The sequence below is a fragment of the Folsomia candida genome, unplaced genomic scaffold, assembly GCF_002217175.1.
Source record: "Folsomia candida strain VU population unplaced genomic scaffold, ASM221717v1 Fcan01_Sc019, whole genome shotgun sequence".
Taxonomy (NCBI): domain Eukaryota; kingdom Metazoa; phylum Arthropoda; class Collembola; order Entomobryomorpha; family Isotomidae; genus Folsomia; species Folsomia candida.
Genome location: NW_019091211.1, coordinates 239,836 through 262,725, shown reverse-complemented (window position 1 = coordinate 262,725; position 22,890 = coordinate 239,836). Strand labels below are relative to the sequence as shown.

Genomic DNA, 22,890 nt, shown 5'->3' with positions numbered 1-22,890 from the left:
TGTTTATCTTCTCATATTTGTATAATGTTAAAAACTAAATCACCACAAGTGTATAAGTCAACAAATTTAAAGCTTGGGTGAGACTTAAGTAAATTACTTATGTGCAAAAAACATGTATTAACTAGTGATTTCACAAGGAGAAACTTTAGTCATGCTGTACGAAGAAAGATTGGTTTATTGCTTAAGGTCGGGCCCGGGCGTAGAACTACTTACTCTTACAGACCAGACAATTCATATAAATAGTTTATCAGGTTTTTAATTTTATAACTTAATATCGTATACTTTTTCATGTTACATTTATTAATCAGGTCACAGTTTGCAATAGCCATTTTGCATCACTTATAAATTTGCATATCTACCTTATAAATTATGTTTCCCTTCTCGACGAGTTTTCCATGCTGGGAGAAATACTTAACTTTTCTACATCGCGAACCAACGAATCCAACGGATTTTCAAGCAACTCTGGAATTCTGTGCATAAAAGCTTTACCGACGCCGATGTGTGCACCCTGAACGAAAGAGTCAAATTTTATCCCCTGCTCCCCCGGATTGGTCACCAACGTGTGAATCAATGACACTGGTTTCCCTGGTTCCAAATTCTCAGATTCCGTTATTGTTTGCGGTTTTACTGGCGTCATGTGCTTCTTGCAACATTCCTTCACTTTTGTACTTGGTTCTCGTGGGGTCAGTTTACTTTGGAAGATTGAATTGTAAATGGGTGGTTTCGTACTTGTCTTCTTTTGGAGCTCCAATACGTGTTCATGCATTTTGTCGACTTGCTGATCCGTCAATTTGAGAGGGAGGCCTTGATGCAATTGGCTCAATTCGGTAATATCGGGAAGTTGTGATAAGAGCTAAAGATAAATAACAAACCAAGTCATTATTTTGAAATATCTCGCAAAATTTCTGAAAAATCAAAAACTAAATAAAGTTTCTTTTTGTTTCTCAGCTTGACTCACCCGTGGAAAAACTATCCTTCCCCTTTCCTCTCCTAACTTGGACTTTAAATGCTTTTCTAGTAATCCGGCGTAAAAATCTTGAGCTGCATTAACAGCCGGTCGATTCTCTAATTCTTTGCAGACCTCGATTCCGCCCCCGGCGTCTGAGAACAAGGCGATGGGGATGAGCAGCATAATACTGGCTTCGTCGGGGGCGAGGGTTTTAATTCTACGGTAAACTTGTACTTTCGTTTCGAGCACAGGGTTTGGAGTGAAGCCAAAACTTTCTTCGGGCTAAGGTAAAAATAATTTTGACAGTTAAATTTCTTTTACTTACCAACATTCATAAAGATGAGCACATTCTGTGCATAGTGTCTATCTAACGAGTAACTCTTAACTAATGCAAATAAATTTTGTTTACTAAATCCATTATTAGTCAGAATTAAGACTTTCGAAATGTTAGATAACGTTCAATTATAAATAATTTTAAAATGGGGGTATTCACACCAGGATCTAGCATTGGATCTGTTCACACCAAAAATCATGGATTGTATTTGTAAATTGTCATTTATTTTTTTTTTGTCTCGCTATTACTCGCTATATTCAATTTGAGACGTTTACACACGTTTCCGTCAAATACATAACGTACATATACATAGTAATCACAGAGTTACACAAGTTGAATTAACATACACAAGCAACTCTCAATCTTATAGGCATGCAGGCTTACAAATTTTTCATTTATTGGTATTATTATGAAATTGCTAATTCACTATTGCACATGCACGTGTCGAACCAATTACCTACATTTATTTGTGGGTATTTATCCGGAAAGTCATCCGTATCGGAATTGTTGAGACCTTTTTCGAAGTTATAAGGTATTACTTGTCGCAGCAGGATCATTTCCACGATCGACCGTCTTATTAAATTAGTTTGGTCGTGTAAAGAGAGTTTTTCAAATTCGGGAAGCATCCTCGCAAAATATACGAACCTGTGTATAATTAATTGCAAATTATTCTATGACGATTCCAACAAATATTTACGTCATGTATATATGTAACCGTGTAAACCTCAAACGTGTACATATATTTAGACTTTGGTAACTTTGATTTTCTTTAAGAAAAATCTACACAGCTTACACCGTTACTAATTCCGCTGGTTATTAGACTTGTATTTTTATTAATCACCTTCTAATAGATGTCGACATGATCCCAATACTCATAGTTATCACTTTGGTCTTGCTCAAGATTTCATTATTTGCTCTGGTGAGGAAACTATATGGAATTAATTCGCACGCATTTTTATAAATTTTGGAAAGATTTTCGACTCTTTCGACATCCACATCACTCATTTGGTCAACTATGACATTGGTTGTAATGTTTGAACCTTTTGTTTTTTGTTGCTTGACTTGTTTAGTCTTTTCATGCTCGGAGATCGCCCATGCGGGTGACATCCCAATTTGCACGCATTTAAAAAATCTGCACGTTTTACACTTTCTTCTGGTAACTTTATCAATTTCACAATTTTGTTCAAATTTACAATTACTCCTGAGATGTTGAAAGCTCATGGGATCCTTCACTTTGTGGAGAGTGTAGTAGTGAAAAAATGACCTGCAGCAGTTGCAAGATATGCCTCCGTAATTTTGAGCTTTTGCTTTGTCCCCACAAACATCGCAGGGCTGAAATAAATTCAAAATGAAAATTTTTGTCATGAGATTAAATTTTGTAATTTTGTAAAAAAACGGCATACCAAGTCTTTTCGAATAATTCGTTTATCCAATTGTATAGATTTCCGAGGTTTTCTCTTTTGTGATTTATTGCAAGATTTTACTTTTATTCTTTGCTTAACTTTTGCCATTGTGTATGCATTTGACGAAGACTGTGTGTGATTTAGTTTGCAGAACTAAAATAATTTTTGCTGCTGGAGATGTCAACTAAGTTTACATGCGTGTAATGTATTGAAATATGACACATGTACAATGTATCTGTACGTTGTCATGGTTACCATTGCGCACACTTCATTTGTACAGCTGAGGATGAGACCTTGGATCATCAATGAGATGAGAGTGTAACAGTGAGTAAATGGATATCTCAACTTGCGCAAAAAATGGTCTGGTTCGCATAAAAGAGAAGAATAGAACTTATGTATTCCAGCTTCATTTGACGCAAGTTTTAAAACAAAAAGCTGCACTTTAAGTAAAAGCGTTGCATTTATTTGTAAAATACTGGAGAGATTGCTCTTTTTTTATTTTTTTTACACGGTGAGAGATGTCATGATTTGCGTAGGTTGAATGGCGTGGGAAAGTATGTACGTTGAGATAAAAAATAAAGCTGTATCCATACGATAAGAAAGAGAGAGCTTGAGCAAAGTCTCCTCAGTGGGGGTGATGAGACGGAGAATTTAATTAAGCCTGATTTAGGTTTACCATACTTCGGGTGCATGCATGGGAAGGAAGGATAAAAGCAGCAAATGCATTTCACGGATTTGTGTAGGAATCACAAAATGCAGTATGCATATCTGTACGACAGAATAAAGTGGAAACTGGTACGAATATAGTTCTCAGCATCCAACCTCGGGCAAAATTTGATTCCCGCGTTCGTATCCCTACCATACTAACAGTGTGGGAAGGATACGAGCACGTGATGGTCGAGGTTGCATGCTGACCATATTAACAACACACCGAAAGTATCAAATCTTGGTTCATCTGGATAACTGGAAGGCTTGGGCCGTGTGCAAATATCGTCTCAGTTGTGTAATATAAATATGAACAAGGCAAAAAGTATGAACTATACTCTCCACTTGCTGAGTAGTTTTGCAATGTAAATTTTGAAAAATTGAAAGAACATTCAGAACGTATGGGGAGATCATGGTCAGAATACTTTCGGGATAAAGTATTGGATATATGTAATTTTCGCCCATTTTCGTTTCTATTTTCGCCCAAGCTATTAAAACATTTTGTTAATAAACAAGGTCCCAAAAAAGGGGAAATCTTAGTGAGGTAGTGCAATCCCACACGATCAGTTATATATGGATAGATAGCTCAGCTCGCGGTGGTGGCTCTGAAATGTACGAATAACACATTTTGAGCATGCTTAAATTCGTTTTATCCCATTTCGGGGTCGTGGGTTCCAATACTAGTCGCGGCAATTGCTTTTTTCGCATTTTTGTTTACTGGCTTAGACAGTATTTGGGACAGAGGTTTCAAAAATGACCACTATTTTGACCAATGATTAACTGCTTCAAATTTGCTCATGTTTAATGCATATTAAGCATATATGCAAATTCATATGTACCTGTATGTATAAATACTTAAACTCATAAATTTTTTGGGGGGTAATGTAAGATTTCTAGCTTTTAACGAATGTTGAATGTCGATCATTTTGTTAGCTTCGCACAGTGCTAGGGAGCCATCCTAGCTACCAATCCTAGAATCTTAGCTAGCCATTCTAGGTAGCAATCCTAGCTAGCCATCCTAGGTAGCAATCCTAGCTAGCCATCCTAGCTAGCCATCCTAGCTAGCAATCCTAGCTAGCCATCCTAGCTAGCCATCCTAGCTAGCCATCCTAGGTAGCAATCCTAGCTAGCCATCCTAGCTAGCCATCCTAGGTAGCAATCCTAGGTAGCAATCCTAGCTAGCCATCCTAGCTAGCCATCCTAGGTAGCAATCCTAGGTAGCAATCCTAGCTAGCCATCCTAGCTAGCCATCCTAGGTAGCAATCCTAGCTAGCAATCCTAGCTAGCCATCCTAGGTAGCAATCCTAGCTAGCAATCCTACCTAGCCATCCTAAATATCTTTACTAGCTAGCAATCCTACCTAGCTACCACAATATGGAACATTATAAAACTTTCCGGCCCCAGCCAAACTTGGAATTCCACAAGGAATTTGGTTTTCACTTCATAGTCACGTTGATATTCCACATCGAGGGGTTGGCGGAGTGAAAAAAATTCAATCCTGTTGTCTCTGAGAGATCAACTTTGCCGTAATTCCCTTCATAAATATCGATAATTTTTAATGACATTTATCGACACTCTTTTTTATAATATTTTTGCACTCTGCTTTTTTGGTTGTTAACGCGCTTTGGGAGACTTTGTTTAATTTTCGTCGGAATGCTCAGTTTACGTACTTTAATGTTGCAGAACAAACATTTTGAAATTAGCAGTACCCGAGCAGCGCCACGAATTTACGTGCAACAGTTAATGCTTAAAATTGTTTCTATGTTATTCGAGTTTTGATGGGTGGCTATAAACAGAGGTGGCCTGGAAATTTTTAAAAATTGAACTTTTTGGCATCCTCATACTTCAAAATATAAAGGTAGGCTGCCGTTTTGTGACAGCTTTCCGCGTTGAAGTACTGTCACGTCATGTTCGAGTCACGTCAAGTGTCAATTTTGTAGTTGTGAAAAACTCGATTTGCAAATTTCTCACTTTGACCCCGATTTCTATTGAATTTCGTCGTTTTAATAAAAAAATGCTTTACCCCTGCTGAAAGCCCTTGAAATTGCATTTCAAAAAACCAAGATAGCTAAGCCACAATCTCCACTAATTGCGCAGTACACTATATGAACCAACTGTCTAACGAAACCTGGGACATGCCTTATCTCAGTTAATTTAACCCACTGCTCGTTCACTACATAGCAAAAATGCCTTCTTTCTCAATTTATTCAATAAAATTAAGAATTCATGCGTATGCAAAGAAAAATTTATACTGTATCCAGTAAAAATGGTACCGAGAGCGGTGATGCAAAAATTCTGCAATCTAATTTTATTTATTAATTAGGATTGCACTACCTCACTAAGATTTCCCCTTTTTTGGGACCTTGTTTATTTATAAGTTTTAATTGGAATTTGGAATGTCATGTCATGGGATGATTACATTGCACCACCCTCTTTCAATACTTGCATCCGGAATAATTTTATTAAATGATTCGTTTTCAAAATTGAATTATTTCGTTATTTGTTAACCGATTCGCGTTATTTTGGTCTTAAGATGTCTGGTCTAGATTACTAAATACCAAATGACCTGATCTGGACGTGGAACACTCACAACAACCCCTTTATGCATTTTACCAAGAGCGTTACAAGAGAGAGTATTTTGTACAGAATCAAATATTAGTTGTTCTTTTTACAGTTGTGAATATTTATTTTGTCTTAAATTTATTAGTCCTATGTCGTTGTCAATGACATTGATTCGTAGCACGTCTATGAATTTTATGGTCTTTGAATTGGAATAACTAAATCAATTCTGAACGGATTTTGATATATTTACAGTCGGTAACAAAAGTATAGCTACGATGACATATTTTTTATCTCGACATGATGCCGTAATATTTCAACTTTGAAACTCCGTACAAAAATGTCAAAACTATCTGCCGACAATTTCCTCGTCGCCGATTTTTAATGTCGCAGATAGGTCAAAGGTCAGGATTATTTTTTTTTTTAAATTGAGGCGTCGAAAAAAAACTTCGTGGATAATTTTTTTTGAACTTTGCAATATTTTTTACTGGATGCGGCATGCGTTTTGAAGAATAATGAGCTTTGGTCGGACCGTGTACGATTTTTTGGCGCCCACAGGAATTTTTCGCCCAGGACAGGTTGGAGGTCTAAAATCGCCGCCTTGGCAAAAATTAAAAAACTGAAATATACGTTTGCATATAGAGGGTCGGGATATTTGTTAGTAATTTGTTATTTGTTAGTAATTTTTTTCGTTGTATGTTTCGTTGTAGGTATTTGCCTCACTAAGAAAAAGGCATGAGAATTGTTCAGAGAAAAGTAAACGATACATAATTTCATACATATCTAATTAACAATCACGTTGTGAATACTGAAGTATGTTAATTGTATTATTTTCGCTTTAAATTGTTAATTTGGAAACATCATTGACCAAGGAATCCAAAGGATTCTCCAACAGTTCCGGAATTCTGCGCATGTAGGCCCGCTCTACGCCCAAATGAGGACCTCGTCCAAAAAAATCCGGCTTAATTCCCCACTCCCCAAATCCTGGATTTTGTGCAAATGTGTGAATCAGAGCGGGGAAGGAAGGTTTAGTTGGCGTTACTTTGGTCGTGATTGGCGGCCCCTTACAATGTCCAATGTTACTGCATTTCGGGGTTGGTGGCTTCATTTTCTCCCGAAAATAAGTGTCGTCTGGAGGGGGTGCTTTACTCGTCTTTTTCTGAAGGAGTAAAATATGCTCATGCATTTTATCCACTTGTTCGTCAGTCATGTTGAGTGGGAGCCCGTGATGTAATTGCGCCATTTGCGTAATATCCGGTAGCAAGGAGAGGAGCTGGATAAATAAAATCAAATGTGTAGTAGTTATTTATTTAAGTAGGAGCAGGATGAACTGAGAATGAGTCAATAATCGGATGACACATGTATAAATCAAATAGATAATTGTGAAATTCTGTGGGTGAGATTCTAACGACTTGCAAATTTTTGGTGGTAGCGTCATACGATTGTCGACTCATATGTAGTTGGTGTCTTCTGTTAGAAATAAATGATTTCACGGAAAAATTGACATTTCTCAGACCCCTCTTGCCACATGATATACCCACTTTTATCAGTGAACACAAGGGCCTAATCCCCCTAAAGCTATCTCCACTTCCGTGAGATCGTTTATTTATCAGCCTTAGAGCTTCACCAAAAATATAAAATAACTCACTCTGGGAAAAAACAACTTTCCCTTTTCTTCTCCATGAATGAACTTTAAATGCTTCTCCAGTAAACTCGAATAAAGTTCTTGTGCTGAATTTATTTCAGGTCTGTCATGAAACTTTAAGCAACTGTCGGTTGCACCACAGTCGGAGAACAGAACAACAGCAACCATCAACATGATACTGGCTTCATCCGGAGCATTGGTCCGAATTCTTTTGTGAAGTTGCATTTGCATCTCTTTCACCCCGTCGGCACAATTACAGGCACATTCGCCACCCTGCACAGAAAAATACACATATTCAAAAAGTGTACACAGATTTCTGAAATTACATATGTAACTTCTTAGTGGAAAACCAAAATGTGTATAAATTTTGAACCAAATTAAAAATTTTGAGGATATTCATCATGTTATAACATGAAATGTATATATTTCACATTTATCTTGCGAATTAAAAATGGTGTAAAAATTATTAATATGCATCTGCCCACAATTGATGTCTTATTAATTGCATAACTGATCAAATTTTTATCAATCCACTAAATCAACCAACCCGTATTTGTAAATGTTTTACGGCTGCTTACATAAATTTCTGGATATTTTTCGGGGAAGTTCTTTTCAGCAGAATGGCACACACTATTCTCGAAATCGAAGGTAATCACGTTCCTCAGCAAAATCATTTCCAAAATAGATCTGCGCAATAGACTGGTTTGATCGTGTAGAGAAAGCTTCTCAAATTCGGGTAACATCTTCGCAAAGCAGACAAACCTGGAAAAAATCCTTTATTAGAAAACCCTATCGTTAAGTATGCATTATTTTAAAAAAGGCACTGAAATATTTACCTTCGTATAGCTGTCGACATTACTCCAATGTTTATCACTTTTATTTTTGTAACGCTTAAAGGTTCACCAGTGTCCCGAGAGAGAAAGTTGTAAGGAATTAGTTCACAAGCTTTTTTATAATATTTTGAAATATGGGCAATTTTTTCAGTTTCTTCTTCGCTTAATATTTTATCCGGATAATAATTATCGGTCTGGAGGGGAAACTTGATCTCCTTTTTTTGCTGCTTAAGTTCTTGTGCCCTTTTAAAATCGGATATGACCCAATTGGGACACATACCAATTTCTATGCATTTAAAAAATCGGCATGTTTTACACTTTTTCCTTGTTATTTGGTTAATTACACATTTTCCTCCAAATTTGCAATTGCGTCGAAGATCTTTAGGCGACGGATTATCTTTGACGAACTGAAGAACGAAATAGTGAAAAAATGACCTGCAACAATTGCAGGAAATACCTCCATAATTATAAGACCGAGCTTTTGCTCCGCAGACATCACAAGGCTAAAAAATTGAAATTTGTGTTTAGTATAAAATTAGATTGATATATTTTTTAAATATATGTATAAATTCGGAAATAAATAATATACCGAGTCCTTTGGAAATGATCGCATCTCTAATTTCTCTGACAGACGAGGTTTTTTATCAGACCGTTTCGATTTGGGTGTAATTTTTCCCATCTTTAAGTAATTAAGTATTGATATGCGTATGCGTAAGTAAGTATAAAATTGAGAACTGTATTTTTATTCACCACCTCGGTTAATTTGAATGAACCAGTTTATGTTGTTGTCATGGTTACTGTTACATCATACTCAACTTACGTATTAGGCAAATGTAAATATTATGCCGATAAATATGTATGTACGAATTGCACACATTTGCAGCTGAGAAGACCGACCTTGATTTTTGATGATGAGTACATCTATCTATCTATCTATGCATGCAACAACTACACATCAATAATCATTACTAGTAAATTGTTATCTTTATTCAGCCGAAAAATGCTCACGAAGATGTGAATTTAATATTATGTGCGTTGCATATCATTCAGCATTGTGCTACGACAAACAGTGCTCTTGTACGGATACATAATATGAATTTCTTTCGTCAGATCAAAATTCCCTATACAACATTCACTACAAAATACTTATGTTAGAAATACGATGCTTCTTAACTTATACGAATCCTTGAAAATCACACATTCGTATGCGATATGACTTCAAAATTTAGCCAATGCACATATGTACTTACTTATATACGCATGTACGCATGTGTACATATGTACTTACTTTAAAGGATCAAACCGTCGTTATAAAATTTTGGTGTCGTTTTTTACTTTGAATCCAAAAACTTTAGACAAATGAGGTACGTGAAAAGTGTACAACTAGTGCGTGGTCTGGTGACAATATGAATATATTTGATTGCGATAATACATAGTCTTACCATAAGAAGTGATAGTAGAGCGTAGTTTTTGAACCGGTCAACATTAAATTAAAAGGTCAGTTGTGGTTTGTGCACACATTCAGTGCCTATCATTGGTGTTGACCGTTTTTACTTGACGTGACTAGGTCAAAAGTAGGAGGAGCTTATCTACGCGCGCGCGGCAATAATTTTTCACTTTTTGCACGAGAAAAAAAATGCACAATGTTTGATGTAGTGCAGCAGTCCGAGTACAGTTATGATCTGGTTACCCAAACTATTGAACTAACGCTAGGGACAGTGGCTATCTATGACATAAAAGTTCCGGTTGTCCAAGGTCAAGGAGGACTACAGTGAGGTCCGACGCTTTAAACACCAGAATGACACAAAATTTCTGTCCGACGCCGGAGACTTTGCCACACAAATGACCTTTCAACTTTATAAATCAGATGAGCACTGAAAAATGACCCCAAGATGGAGGCCTTTTCGAGTAGAAAGCGTCACATGCCACAGTTTGCCCAGACATAAGCTAAGGTCAAAAAATCTAACACCCTCTCCCAGCGGTACGGTAAAAAGCAAACAAAAAATAACCCGTCTGCAGATGAGAACTTCTTTAAGGCGGAGACATATTTCCACAAAAAAAGAAGCAGAATCTATGTTAAATATTCTTAGGGTTAGTTGATTGCGAAATGGAGATCGAAGGTTATCTTATCGGCCTAGATTCATGGTTTTGGCGGGAATCGGCGGAATTGGGCAAAAACCGCCCAATTTTCTGGATTATGGAGACGAGATAGTTTTAAAAAATATTTGATTAACGTCACAGTGAAGAAGGAACACCCCCTCAACTAGTCCATATGGGGTGAAAAGCCACCAACCTTTGTGAAGGGCTCCACACTAACAAATACAGCGAAATTCGTGAAAAACTGGATTAAAATCCATTTTTCTGACTTCATTCGCACTTTAGGTTTGACCTTGGCATTTTCGAACCGCAGTCAACTTCACCATCAAATATTGATTAAAGTTGCGGAAAGGGTCTGTTCTGAACCCCATATAAGTGTCAGGGTCACAAAAAAATTTCTGACCCGGGAATGATACACTTTGTCGATTAATTTCGTGCGTATTTTTGATAGAGCTTTCTCCTCTCGTGACCAATTTCTCAGTGCCACAAGAGGAATATATTTTCAAGTTTAATACACGTTTTCTACTTGAAATTTAACTGGCTTTTCAATGGAATATAAATAAATTTGAAATTCCTTAAAACATAAGCGATATGGTCGCCTACTCTACTATCACTTTTTAAGTTGAGACTATGTATATGAATGCTGAAAAGTGGTGGTCATGCAGTATATTTAAATGTCATCATACGGAGGAGAAACTTATACTACGATTATGATATAACTTTATACTAGCCATGTACATTGCACATTTCATACGGTGTGATGAACTATGTACATACTTGATTCAAGCACACATTATAGTAGGGGAAGCATAACTTCCATCAAAATTTGGCTCCCGCGTTCGTATCCCTACCATGCTAATAGTATGGGAAGGATACGAGCGCGGGATGATGGAGGTTATGCTTCCCCAGTATTAGTGTGTACTTTATTTCACAATTTTGAAGAAATTTTCATTCCATAATAATTCAAGTAAATTATTTTATTTCATCATTAATATATTTATAATACTGATATTGCACTTATATTTCACCCCTCTTTTTATGTTTATTCGAAATTGCCAATTTCTCTACATCATTAACCAACGAGTCCCACGGATTTGACAGCAATTCCGGAATTCTGCGCATGTAGGCCCGCTCTATACCACAATGCGGGCCTGCCTCGAAATACTCCGGCTTAATTCCCCACTCACCTGGATGACTGACAAAAGTATTGATTAAAGAGGGAAATGGGGACGAATTTTCGGTTTTATGACTTTCGGGTTTCAAAATACTTGACGCAGACGATTGTCTAGCCGCAGCAATAACTTTTTTGCAGCAATCCTTCTCACTATTCAAATATTCTCGTGGGGCTGGATCATCCCCGAAATAATTAGTACTCGAGGATTGACAAGTTTGGGTATTTGTTCCCCTCTGAAGACGGAGAAGATGCAGGTGCATCTTATTAACTTGGTCCTCCGTCATGTTAAGAGGAATTCCTTGGTGCAATTGAGATGCTTGTGTAACATCGGGAAGTTTGGAGAGGAGCTGAAATCAATTAAAAATTAAGTATGAAATCAAGTAAATTAATAAAAATTTTGAAATTTTTAGAGATTTTTTTGTAGTATCTCACCCGTGGAAAAATTTGCTTGCCTTTTTCATCACCGTAAACTTTCTTTAAATACTTTTCCAATAATCTTGAATAATATTCTTGTGCGGAATTAATAGCTGACCGGTCCTCAAACTCTGTGCAGCTATCGTTGCCACCGGAATCCGAAAAAAGGACCAAAGGCGTCAATAGCATGATGCTGGCTTCGTCTGGACAAAGGGTCTGGATTCTTGTGCAAAGTTGAACGTACATATCGGATATCTCCCCTGGCCATAACATGTCACATTCTTCCACCTAAAAATTTAGCAGATCAGTATCGTTCTAATTCCAATACATAATGCGACAATTAAAGCAGATATTCAGAGCATAGTAAACTACCCAAACTCTGTAATTTTATAGAAATTTGCCACATTTTACAAACATATGTAAAGACGAAAAATCAATTTATATCTAATTTGGCTGTAAACTTTCACAGATCAAAGGGACATTTCTGACTCGTAAAAAAATTGTTAGTAATTTCAACTTCGCTCATAATTTATTTACATGCAGTTTACTCGGTCACAAATATCAGAGGGAATTGTCTCCTTGAACTAAATACGACTTACAGTGACTTCGGGATATTGGTCAACATCGGAATTGCAGGTGTATGCATGTGCTGTAAAGTCATAAATTACAGAGTCTCGTAAAATTGCCATTTCCATTACGGATCGTCTCAACAAATTGGTTTGATCGTGCAAAGAAAGTCTCTGAAATTCCGGGATCATCCTCGCAAAGCAGACACACCTTCGAATAACGGTGGATATAATACCAATGTTTAAAATTTGTAGTTTAGTTGGGCTCAAGATTTCAGATTTTTCTCGAGAAACAAAATTGTACGGGATAAGTTGACACGCAGTTTTGTAATATTTTGCAATATTTGCGATTTTTTCAGCTTCTTCTTCGCTTAATGTGTTATCTTGAGGAAGGATTTGCTGTTGAACTTTGGATTGATTTGATTCTGAATTTTTTTCTTTCCTTAGTTTCTGTGGTTTTTCATAATCTGATAGCACCCATGAAGGATCCATTCCAATCGACACACATTTAAAAAATCTGCACGTCCTGCACTTTCTCCTTGTTACCTGATTGATTGTGCAATTTTCTTGAAATTTGCATTTCTTGACGTTACTTGTGGATGGGTAGTTTCTAACATTGTTGAGAACGAAATGCGAAAAGAAGGACCTGCAACAATTGCAGGAAATACCTCCATAATTGTGCGATCTTGCTTTATCCCCGCAAACCTCGCATGACTAAAATTAATTTGAGATCCAGTATCAACTATTTAGAGTTTTAAAATGAAAAGTATTCCAAGTTACCATGTCCCTTCCAATAAATCGCCTTTCTGATTTTTGATTATTTTCAGTCGCAAGATTTGATGCTTCTTTGTTTTTGGGTAATTTACTTTTTGCTATTCTTTTCATACTTGCTTTTCGCTTTTCCGATTTGTATTTATTTTTTAGAAAAATATCAAGTACAAATGTTTAAAATATATGTATGTAGTTGCACAATTAAAATCGTCCAGTTTACACTTCTGACATTTTATGCTACATACGTACATCACGAGTTGTTGAGTGTTTAATACGATTTACATATGCATTTGTACATAGTTTTTCGCTTATGTAATGTCAGCTGAATTGAGCCATCGGTGAATATGGTATCTTTATAACGTGAAGTAAAAAACTATATTTAGGATTAGTTGAACATGCATATATGTATGTACGTCATGCATAAGGAAGGATCATTACAACAAATACGCTTCAACATTTACATTGTTTAAACTTAAAATTATACAGAACCCTTTTTCCAAGAAAGTGGAAAGTTTGTACATGCACGACAACGGATTTTACATACCCTCATTTTACACAATGGAACACTATATTCGAAAAATATATAAATATTTAATTAATATGCATGAATGAAATAATTTCCTACCAAAATCAAGGCAAACACTCCACGAAGCTTGAGCAAAATAAAACTACGTGAAAAATGTCATCCTTGAACTCCACTAAAGAACTTGATAATTTTTATTACTCATTGCTAATCTCACTTTTCGTCAGTTTTAGAACAATTTTAGGAAATGTCTCGATGTTATTGACCAATGTATTCACCACCAGTTTAGTCATACGGCGCAGAAAAGCTGCTAAATATAATTGGCACACGGTTCATCTTCGTTTGGAGACATTGATAATCTTGAGACATTGCTGACTAAAGAATCCCACGGGTTTGCCACCAGTTCCGTCATTCGACGCATGAAGGCCCGCTCTATGCCGCAATGCGGCCCTGACTCGAAAAAGTATGGTTTAATTCCATATTCTCCTGGATGATTGGCAAATGTGTGAATTAGAGATGGGGAATTAATCAAATGATCAGATTTATAATTTTCGGCTAGATTTGGGTTCTTCGGATTTTGCGCTTTGGATGCCAGTAGACTTTTAGACGCCAGATTTTTCTTACAGCATTCCTTTTCCTTGGTAAGCTGGTCGAGTGGTATGGTTTTATCGTGGATAAACCCGTTTCTCGGAAGTGGCGAAGGACTTGCAATTATCTGAATTTGTAGGAGGTGTTCATGCATTTTATTGACTTGGTCTTCCGTCATGTTAACCGGTATGCCTTGGTGCAGCTGAGCCGTTTGAGTAATATGAGCAAGTTGGGAGAGTAGCTGAATAAAAGAGCATGCAAAATTTGCATATGATAAATGAGGTTCTGTGTATTTAGCTTATTGCATATTACACCACGGCGTTTAAACTTTTTCGTTGCTCGTGGTCTGTCCTAAGGGGGTGGTGCAAAGGTGGGAATTTCTAATACAAAATTTAACAAATTAAAGTTGAGGAATTGTATGGAATTTTGCCATGCATAACACATAATATATTTACATATTCCGTTGCCAACCACCTATCAAATTAACCCTAGTGTTCATATCTGAAGATGAGGAATCAAGTTCGAGGATTGATAAGTTCGGTCAAATGGTTGACGGATGTGGGTCAGCCAATGAGGTTATATAAGTCGGATGAGGTGCAAAATATTACAATTTGTAAAATTTAGTTGACAACCAAATAAATGCATGGCAAAGCAATTCCCCAACTTTTAAGTTTGAAATTTCTTCTATAAAAAAATTCATCCTTGCACCACCTCCTATGAAAAACTTTAATAAGCGTCCTGGTATTACATAACTCAGGCTATGTACTACAGATACTTATGTATGGGTAGTTTACCCTAGGGAAAATTAGTCTGCCTTTTTCATCACCGTGGAGATATTTTAAGTATTTCTGCAGTAATGTCGTGTAGTGCTCTTGTGCTGCATTAATTCCAGCTAGATCGTCAAACTCGGTACAATTCTCATTTCCTCCGCAGTCGGAGAACAAGGCCACGGAGATCACTAGCATAATACTTTCCTCATCGGTAGCAAGGTTTCGCATCCTTCTGCAGAGCTGGACATACGCGTCAGTCATGTCGTCGGACCATTGGCTAAAGCATTCGTCCATCTGTGACACAAGGTTAATGTGAAATGAATGAAATATGAGTAGGGAATTAAAATTATATCAAATCACAAAGGAGAATTATCTACCATACTTACTTTAAATTGAGGATATTGGTCTGCTTCAGAGGTGCTCAAGCCTGTTTCGAAATCATAAGTTACCACATCTCGCAGAATAATCAGTTCCATGACGGATCGTCTCAACAAATTGGTTTGATCGTGTAAAGAAAGTCTTTGAAATTCGGCAAGCATCCTCGCAAAGCAGACAAACCTAAATATTTATTTTGAATTCATAGTGTCATCAGAGTGGAGGCGATCGAATATTTAAAAAAAAACCTTCGAATTGCTGTAGATATCATGCCAAGTTGTAAAAGTCGTATTTTGGTTGGGCTCAAAATTTCACTTTTTTCTCGGGGGAGAAAATTGTAAGGAATTTGTTCACAAGCGGATTTGTACAATTTGGGAATTTCTGCAATTTTTGCGATATCATCATCGTCTAGGTTTGGCTTTTGGGGAGATATTACGTCTTCAGGGTGAGTTTGACTTGTTTTATTCTGTTTAAGTTTTTGTGTCCTTTCATAATCTGATATAACCCAATTTGGGTCCATTCCAATTTGTACACATTTAAAAAAGCGGCATGTTGGACATTTCTTTCTTGATAGTTTGTCAATTTTACAGTTTCCGGTAAATTTGCAATTTTTAATGTTATTAGTAGAAGCGTAACTTGTCATATTTCTAAGAACGTATTTGAAAAAGAAGGATCTACAACAATTGCATGAAATGCCTCCGTAATTGTGAGACCTAGCCCGTTCCCCGCATACATCGCAAGGCTGAAAGAGTTATATTTAATATAAATGTAATATGATGAATATTTGGAGAATACCTTGGGTCATAATTCTAATACAAGTACGGATTAAAAATACAAATCTGGAATCATGATTTACCCGTTCACTTAGCCGTAGAGTTTTGCGACATGTTTGTCCTTTTCCAGATTTGGAAGTCGTTCTCTGTCCCACTGTCGTCATTTTCACTGTCTCCAAGTGAAATTGATGGTTGAAATGAAGATCAATCGTCCACTTCAGATTATTGTCATGGTATTTAGCATAGAGACCACAATTATAAAATTCTTTGAATTACCACCGCTTTGAATTACTCCTTATAAACACGAACTGTTGGGTAAACCTTACAGGATGTAATAAAATTTTGATCTTTTTTATGATTTAATTTCCTATTCGTTGTTTATTTTAAATTGGAGAGTTAAATCGTGGAATGGTAAGGACGTGTTGAATAACATGCACGTTCGTAATGTGTATACATACTTTTGCAATAACGAACTGCGCAAACCAAGCAAAAAGCGAGATGATTATTACATGCATTGCCTTTTGCAGATGGAAGATAAATACTTTAATACGTATGAATTTATGTACATGGTCATTCAGAATGACTCATTCTCATTATGTATGTCCTACATGCATATCTTACACAGCTTGCAGATCGTGTTGTGCTTATATGTATTGTCCAGCGTCTGGTACATACCTATGTTGTAGTAGTTCTGCAATTTGTCTGGCAATTTATCAGACAAAATTGCTAAGCCAAAAATTAATGGCGAATCACTTTTAGCCGAGTTATTTATAGGTACATATTTATATAGATATACAGTGAAATAGTGTTTTTCACACTCTAATAATTTTATGTATCATAGCTTAAAATTTGTATAATTTTTAGTAGATAAATAATCTATAATCAAATTACGGGGGGCGTTTAGTTAGTAAGTTTTTGAGATACAAGTCAAACTATGCCAATTTTCATAAATTTAATTATTGACCAAAAGTATGCCAAAGTGGGTTAAATATCACTAGAAATGATTGCTGAAGTTATTTTGGACTAGTAATAATTTATGTTAAAGCTGAAAATTTCCAAGAATTGGAGTAGCCGAGAAGGTAATTTGAGTATCGGGCTGGTACTGCTCAAAGATCGTAATCTAAAGTATAACAAAGTGACCATTAGTTATGTAATCTTACTAATATTTTATAACCCTGTATTTATTTATACCGTATTTGTCCCGATTTTAAGTAGTGGTGCTGGCACATAAAGCGTGTGTGGAGGTCCAATTTTAAAATACCTCCCAAGGTTGAAGCCATTCAAAAATACGATTCCCTTATGCCAACCACGCATATTGAGCCAAGTATCCGTCGGGTTGTCCACTTCAAATGTAGACTGAATAAGCACCGGGCCAGTCACCGCCCCCTCGATTGGCGTCCATCCAGTCAAACTATGCAAGCAATTCTATCTATTTGTATCAAGTTTGTTGAATTATTGACCAAATATCAAACAACCAACCTTTTCACCCAGTCTGACTTGAACTCTAGAGCCATCGTTTCGATCTGTGTCATTAATTGACCATCAATCACTATGTTTCCTTCCTGTAGACCTTTCTGATACTCAAAGTTGGAAGGGTCCCCGAAATTAACTCGGCCCATATTTTCCACCAAAAGATCAACATTTCTCACAGTGACGCTGTCCAGTCTTAAAGTTTGTTGCTGCGTGGCACGTGTCCAATAGCCGAAATCAGTCGCCAACTGGGCTACATTATTTGGGGGGTTGCTTTGTACTTGACCGTTGACAGTGGCGCATTGTAATCTGAGAGGAGATGAGATCAGAGGGAGACATAAAAGTGACGCTGGCATGAGATGTGCATAAAGTGAAAGTAAGAATTTTTAAGGTGAGCCTAACCGTAGGAGGACACATCTGGCAGATAGTTTGGAAAGAAGGGGATCACATTGGCTCCAGCGAGAAAGCCGAAACTGGTCCCCCCATGATACATATAATAGTTTACAGACCCGTTGAAATTGTTAAAGATGACTTCTAGATTTTCTTGGAAAACTGTAAGCAACCAAGACATCCAAAAAAGTTAACCCTTAGCCGAGGAGAAACGGTAACTATGTTTGGCGTTGCTGCGGGGCGTTTCGTTGACCACAATTGTGATCATTCGGGAAGCCGAAAAATAATAAAAATCTTTCAAGTTCTAAATCTGGAAACTTCAAGCATATTGAGTTGCTTAGATTCGGGAGAATTTTTTTAAATGCTCAATTCGGGAGAACGGCAAAACGCGTTAGGTGAAAATGATTGCTGCGGGACAACGTCAATAAACGACATGTATTTAAAATAATGAATATCAACATTTAACAATTTGACATTGTAAAGCAAAATTCCATAACTTATGAGAATTATGACGACCACAATATAACACTTTAAAATTTAACATTTAAGGTAACAAGAATTAAAAGTTTTGAACAGTGTGGTACAATTCAAAGCACGCAGTTGGACACAGAGCAACCTTACACTGCTTGCACTGGAAAACGGTCTCTTTCCGTGGTTTCTTAGTATTTGGGGGTCCGGCTTGTTGTTTATTGGCACAAACGTGACAAATACGTCCGCCATGCTGTCGAGACTTAGTTGATGGGTTGTATTCCAAAAAATGACGCTCCGTTAATCTGTTTGGTTGGCCAGAAGAACTTATTGCGCAAATAGCTTGTGTTGGTTGCATTGATCCAATGATTTGGCGAATTAGATTTAGCCGGAATGATAGAAATTTGGTCTTCGTGCCTGGGTGTATCGACTTGAAAATGACGAAGGAGTTGAATATACATAGATCCACCAAGTAAAAGAAAAGAGTTTTATACCATTTCATGGATTTGCGTCGAATGTTGTAAAATTTCTTCATGTCACTGTAATCGGTTCCTCGAGCATATTTATTATAATCCAACACTGTTTTGGGCTTCATAACTACACCTCCGCCATAACGCTGCGGAACGGATACCATTGAATGGTCATGACTTGTGGAGATCATGGAGACAACCTTCTTATCCCTCCAGTATTCTGTCATTACTCCTTGACATGATTTAACGATTATTTCTCCTGGTTTCATTTTGTTCGGACCTCGTACTGGTGGTGGGTCAGTGTGCTTCCTATTCTTTCGAAGTGTTCCACATATGTAAGTTGTTCTCTCCAATAGATATTTCGCCAAATTGGGAGATGTGAAGTAATTGTCACAGTAGAGATGATGACCATTATTTAAATACGGTTCCAGTAATTTAAGGACTATTGCACCACCGTATCCAAACGTTCTGATATCCGGAAGAAGTCGATCATCCTTTCCAACATAGATCATGCAGAATAGTACAAATCCTGTTGTTTCGTCCACTATAGAGAAAATTTTGACTCCAAATCGCGACCTCTTACTTGGTATGTACTGCTTGAAGGACAATCTTCCTTTATAGAGCATGAGACTTTCATCGATTGATATGTTCTTGTGAGCCCGGAGAGTATTTTGAAAGTTCTGCATACAAAGGTCCCAAATCTTCCCCATTTTTTGCAATTTGTCTCCATTTGGCTGAGTATTATCCGAAAAGTGTAAATACTTCAATATTTCGAAGTAACGATCTTGCTTCATAATTCTCGTAATGATGGGATATTGTAGAAGTGGATCCCTAGACCAATATTACTTCATTTCAGGAAGTCTAGTAACTCCCATCAGCATTCGCACAGCTATTAGTTTCAATAAGTCTTGCTCGTCAAGCTCTCTCCAGTTGCTCCATCGTCGTGTGCTGCAATCTCCAGTCTGGTCCGCATACGTGTTGGTTTGTTGGATCACTTCTTGCCTAATTTCTTTGGTAAATAGTTTGAGGAAGAGGTCCAGTTCCGTTTCTGTTCTTGAAAATGGAATTGTCCAACCGCTTATCGTGTCGTCAAAATCGGAAACATCTGCTTTAAAATTCGGATCAGTTTGCCATTGCCAAGGCGCAGTGCATCCCGTCAATCCAAATGGAGTACCGGCAGTGAGTGCTAGGTGTCAAAAATTTCAATATATTAATATGCAAACGGGAAAGTAAAATCAAAATTTCGTACCTGGTGACGCCAAGGCAGGGTCAGCAGATTCATCATCGTCCTCGCCAGGGTCACTTTCGTCGCTCGTGTCTTCATTTTGCAGGTCACTAATTGTGAATAGTGGACCTGAAAATTCGGATGTGATCTGTGAAGTTTGTTTGAATATGACGATTAGTGCATACTTACTATTTTCACAGTCTTCGTCACTGCTTACTGGATCTTCTTCAACATCTGCGAACATGTCCGGTGACCCCACTTGTTCTTCCGAATTGACATCGCGATCCATCAGCATATTGTATAAGTAATTTTCGTTATTTGGATCCATTTTCCACAAATAAGGATGTTTGTGATGTGTGAATTCGTTTTGAATTTATTAATTTAAATTAATTTAATTAATTTACTAATTTATTTTAGTTTAATTTTTAGTGCCAACGTGTTTTGACGTTTCCCGAATCTGCTAAAAAAATTTTATCACGGAAATATCCGTTGTCCCGCATCTGACATGGAAACGTGAAAAGCCGTTGACCCCGAAGGCAGACACTTTTTTTATGAACGGCTTTTCACGGCTTTCCGCATTAAAACAAAAACTCCAAAACGTTTTTAAACGGTCTCCCATGGCTAAGGGTTAAACCAAAATATAAAATCACACCATTTCCATACCTGCTACTGGACGCGCATTGTGAAACGGTTCGTACCAATGGTCAAACCATCCACTAAAATAGCGAGAATTATGTATCTAATTCTTTAGAAAAGATCTTTGAGACGAGAATGAATCAATGAGAGAATTCATTACGAGTTAGCACCGTTAGCAAAAAAAACAAAGTTTGCAAGTTCGCAAAAAAAATTATCTAGAAATTCATTTGCGAATCTCCGAATCTCCAATGCTAATATTTAGTTCCCATTTTTGTTTCAAAATTAGGCTGCGATGTGGACATGCAAGCTCGTAATGAATACCCCCAATACATGTGGCTATGATGCATACCTCCAATATTCCATCACCAGAACAGGTTTGTCTGGTTGCAATTCCAATAAAGCGGCAAGTTGACCGGATGCATCGTCATAAAAGTTTGCAGATTGAAGTACACCAGGCAAAGCTCCTTTATCCCCCGCGGTAAGAGGAGAGTCTGACGTTACGAATAATTCATTAATTCCTGCCTGCTCCATGAGGGATTTCAAATACTCGAGATGTGGGTAATCTTCCGTTCCAAATGCACCATATTCATTTTCAATCTGCACATTCGTATAGAAATTTCTTTACATTTTGTCTCAATGTATATGTATGTATATCGAAATAAATTGTATTATATTCTAACTTGAACCATCATAATTGGTCCTCCGTTCGACCATAGCAAGTCCGTTACGAGGGGAAGTAATGCATCAAAGTATATTTTAACTCGGGCTTCATAAGCTGCGTTTGAACTTCGAACTTTGAGTTCAGGATCACCCAAGAGCCAACTTGGAAGGCCTATAAATTATTATAAAAGCAAGAAAACCTAATTATTATACTCACTCGCACACTATTCGAAACTCTGGATTATGTGGAGCATATGTACATACCTCCAAAATCAAATTCACTACATATGTAAGGGCCCGGTCGAAAAATTACTAAAAGGTCTTCGTCGCGTGCCATTTGAATGAAGCGTCTCACATCCAGAAATTGAGACATGTCAAAGGTCCCATTACCAAAGTCGAACACTCCACGTTGAGGTTCTAAGAGTTAAAGGTTCTTTAAAATTAATTACAATTTTGGTGAGTACGGCATCAAACCATGCAGATTCCAAGGGACATAGGTCTCCAAAGTATTGGCCCCTGACGCTCTCAACTATAAAAGTAAATCACACATAACTGACTTTCATTTTCCTAAAAATGGGAAAAAACTACAACTACCTTTTTGATACGATCTGACCAGTACTGGGGATGCACGCGGAAGTAGCCCCAGATACGATTCGAATTGGTTTTCCATTCAGTCTAAAAACAAGTAGTCTTAATTAAAATATGAGACTCTAAACAATAAAAATTTATGTAGTTATGCAGCCACTCTTAAACTCTTAGAAATCCAGTATTCAAATAATATATGACACGGTATATGGATCTACCAATGTGGTATTGATTAGTAATAGCTCGGTATTAAAGTTTTACCATATAGGAATCGAATTTTTACGGGCAGATATTATTGCAAGTAATACCAAGCGGTAGCAACTTTAATACCGAGAAATCACTACCGGCGTGATTATACGAGATTTCTAAAAGTGTAAAATTACTTGAATCCATCAGGTTCCGCAGCAAGGCCCGAAATTCTCCCGTCGCCTTCATAGTACTCGTACACAGTGGGGAGTTGTTGACCAAGGAGAATGGGGACCAGAATGGAAATAATGGAAATTATAA

The 22,890-nt window shown here is 37.1% G+C and overlaps 5 protein-coding genes and 1 long non-coding RNA gene across 12 annotated transcripts; 1 reads left to right on the top strand and 5 right to left on the bottom strand.

The window, feature by feature from the left end:
• Positions 1-157: 157 nt before the first annotated feature.
• On the bottom strand, positions 158-3,536 carry LOC110857556 (oxysterols receptor LXR-alpha). The gene is made up of 5 exons (XM_022106144.2): positions 2,687-3,536; positions 2,125-2,615; positions 1,745-1,928; positions 959-1,231; positions 158-853 (listed from the first exon to the last, which is right to left on the bottom strand). The coding sequence occupies exons 1-5, from the start codon at positions 2,792-2,794 to the stop codon at positions 368-370; spliced, it is 1,542 nt and encodes a 513-aa protein (XP_021961836.1). The 5' UTR covers positions 2,795-3,536; the 3' UTR covers positions 158-367.
• On the top strand, positions 1,102-8,071 carry LOC118438235. Its single transcript, XR_004836665.1, has 2 exons — positions 1,102-1,236; positions 7,697-8,071. It is a non-coding gene; the product is annotated as an uncharacterized LOC118438235 (long non-coding RNA).
• LOC110857557 (thyroid hormone receptor alpha-A) lies at positions 6,487-9,348 on the bottom strand. Its single transcript, XM_022106146.2, has 5 exons — positions 9,018-9,348; positions 8,432-8,931; positions 8,174-8,357; positions 7,599-7,868; positions 6,487-7,223 (listed from the first exon to the last, which is right to left on the bottom strand). The coding sequence occupies exons 1-5, from the start codon at positions 9,105-9,107 to the stop codon at positions 6,789-6,791; spliced, it is 1,479 nt and encodes a 492-aa protein (XP_021961838.1). The 5' UTR covers positions 9,108-9,348; the 3' UTR covers positions 6,487-6,788.
• A 2,138-nt stretch (positions 9,349-11,486) lies between these two features.
• On the bottom strand, positions 11,487-16,954 carry LOC110857553 (nuclear receptor subfamily 1 group D member 2). Of its 5 annotated transcripts, none has more exons than XM_035858141.1 (9): positions 16,756-16,940; positions 16,563-16,694; positions 15,955-16,448; positions 15,718-15,889; positions 15,356-15,625; positions 13,460-14,802; positions 12,713-13,393; positions 12,132-12,401; positions 11,487-12,046 (listed from the first exon to the last, which is right to left on the bottom strand). In XM_035858141.1, the coding sequence occupies exons 6-9, from the start codon at positions 13,562-13,564 to the stop codon at positions 11,543-11,545; spliced, it is 1,560 nt and encodes a 519-aa protein (XP_035714034.1). In that variant the 5' UTR covers positions 13,565-14,802; positions 15,356-15,625; positions 15,718-15,889; positions 15,955-16,448; positions 16,563-16,694; positions 16,756-16,940; the 3' UTR covers positions 11,487-11,542. The 5 variants fall into 5 exon arrangements, with proteins under 5 accessions (XP_035714034.1, XP_035714033.1, XP_021961832.1 ...); XM_035858142.1 differs by having other exon boundaries at positions 11,488-12,046; positions 16,756-16,954; XM_035858140.1 differs by having other exon boundaries at positions 16,563-16,940.
• A 172-nt stretch (positions 16,955-17,126) lies between these two features.
• Positions 17,127-22,818, bottom strand: LOC110857807 (beta-galactosidase-1-like protein 2). The gene is made up of 11 exons (XM_035858212.1): positions 22,714-22,818; positions 22,393-22,473; positions 22,273-22,327; positions 22,063-22,215; positions 21,819-21,970; positions 21,488-21,735; positions 21,166-21,218; positions 18,352-18,501; positions 17,959-18,258; positions 17,671-17,890; positions 17,127-17,599 (listed from the first exon to the last, which is right to left on the bottom strand). The coding sequence occupies exons 1-9, from the start codon at positions 22,816-22,818 to the stop codon at positions 18,203-18,205; spliced, it is 1,053 nt and encodes a 350-aa protein (XP_035714105.1). The 3' UTR covers positions 17,127-17,599; positions 17,671-17,890; positions 17,959-18,202.
• LOC110857808 (piggyBac transposable element-derived protein 4-like) lies at positions 18,530-21,172 on the bottom strand. 3 transcript variants are annotated; one of them, XM_035858138.1, is made up of 3 exons: positions 20,692-21,172; positions 20,527-20,631; positions 18,530-20,463 (listed from the first exon to the last, which is right to left on the bottom strand). In XM_035858138.1, exon 3 carries the CDS (start codon positions 20,069-20,071, stop codon positions 18,899-18,901), a length of 1,173 nt encoding a protein of 390 aa, XP_035714031.1. In that variant the 5' UTR covers positions 20,072-20,463; positions 20,527-20,631; positions 20,692-21,172; the 3' UTR covers positions 18,530-18,898. The 3 variants fall into 2 exon arrangements, with proteins under 3 accessions (XP_035714031.1, XP_035714032.1, XP_021962111.2); XM_022106419.2 differs by having other exon boundaries at positions 20,527-21,172.
• Positions 22,819-22,890: the final 72 nt, after the last annotated feature.

Bases quoted from the DNA above. Each gene is read 5' to 3' on its own strand.
- LOC110857553 (XM_035858140.1), bottom strand. From the start codon at position 13,564: ATGAAAAGAATAGCAAAAAGTAAATTACCCAAAAACAAAGAAGCATCA. The intron at 13,394-13,459 runs GTAACTTGGAAT...AATTAATTTTAG, and splicing joins GATTTATTGGAAGGGACATG to TCATGCGAGGTTTGCGGGGA. The intron at 12,047-12,131 runs GTGAGATACTAC...AATTGATTTCAG, and splicing joins GCAAGCAAATTTTTCCACGG to CTCCTCTCCAAACTTCCCGA.
- LOC110857808 (XM_035858138.1), bottom strand. From the start codon at position 20,071: ATGAAGCAAGATCGTTACTTCGAAATATTGAAGTATTTACACTTTTCG.
- LOC110857556 (XM_022106144.2), bottom strand. From the start codon at position 2,794: ATGGCAAAAGTTAAGCAAAGAATAAAAGTAAAATCTTGCAATAAATCA. The intron at 1,232-1,744 runs GTAGGTAATTGG...TTTTTACCTTAG, and splicing joins ATAAATACCCACAAATAAAT to CCCGAAGAAAGTTTTGGCTT. The intron at 854-958 runs GTGAGTCAAGCT...ATTTATCTTTAG, and splicing joins GAAGGATAGTTTTTCCACGG to CTCTTATCACAACTTCCCGA.
- LOC110857557 (XM_022106146.2), bottom strand. From the start codon at position 9,107: ATGGGAAAAATTACACCCAAATCGAAACGGTCTGATAAAAAACCTCGT. The intron at 8,932-9,017 runs GTATATTATTTA...TCAATTTTTTAG, and splicing joins GATCATTTCCAAAGGACTCG to CCTTGTGATGTCTGCGGAGC. The intron at 8,358-8,431 runs GTAAATATTTCA...GATTTTTTCCAG, and splicing joins ATGTCGACAGCTATACGAAG to GTTTGTCTGCTTTGCGAAGA.
- LOC110857807 (XM_035858212.1), bottom strand. From the start codon at position 22,818: ATGAAGGCGACGGGAGAATTTCGGGCCTTGCTGCGGAACCTGATGGAT. The intron at 22,216-22,272 runs GTTTGATGCCGT...TTTAACTCTTAG, and splicing joins TGTCCCTTGGAATCTGCATG to AACCTCAACGTGGAGTGTTC. The intron at 18,502-21,165 runs GTATGGAAATGG...GGTTGCTTACAG, and splicing joins CAATGCGCGTCCAGTAGCAG to TTTTCCAAGAAAATCTAGAA.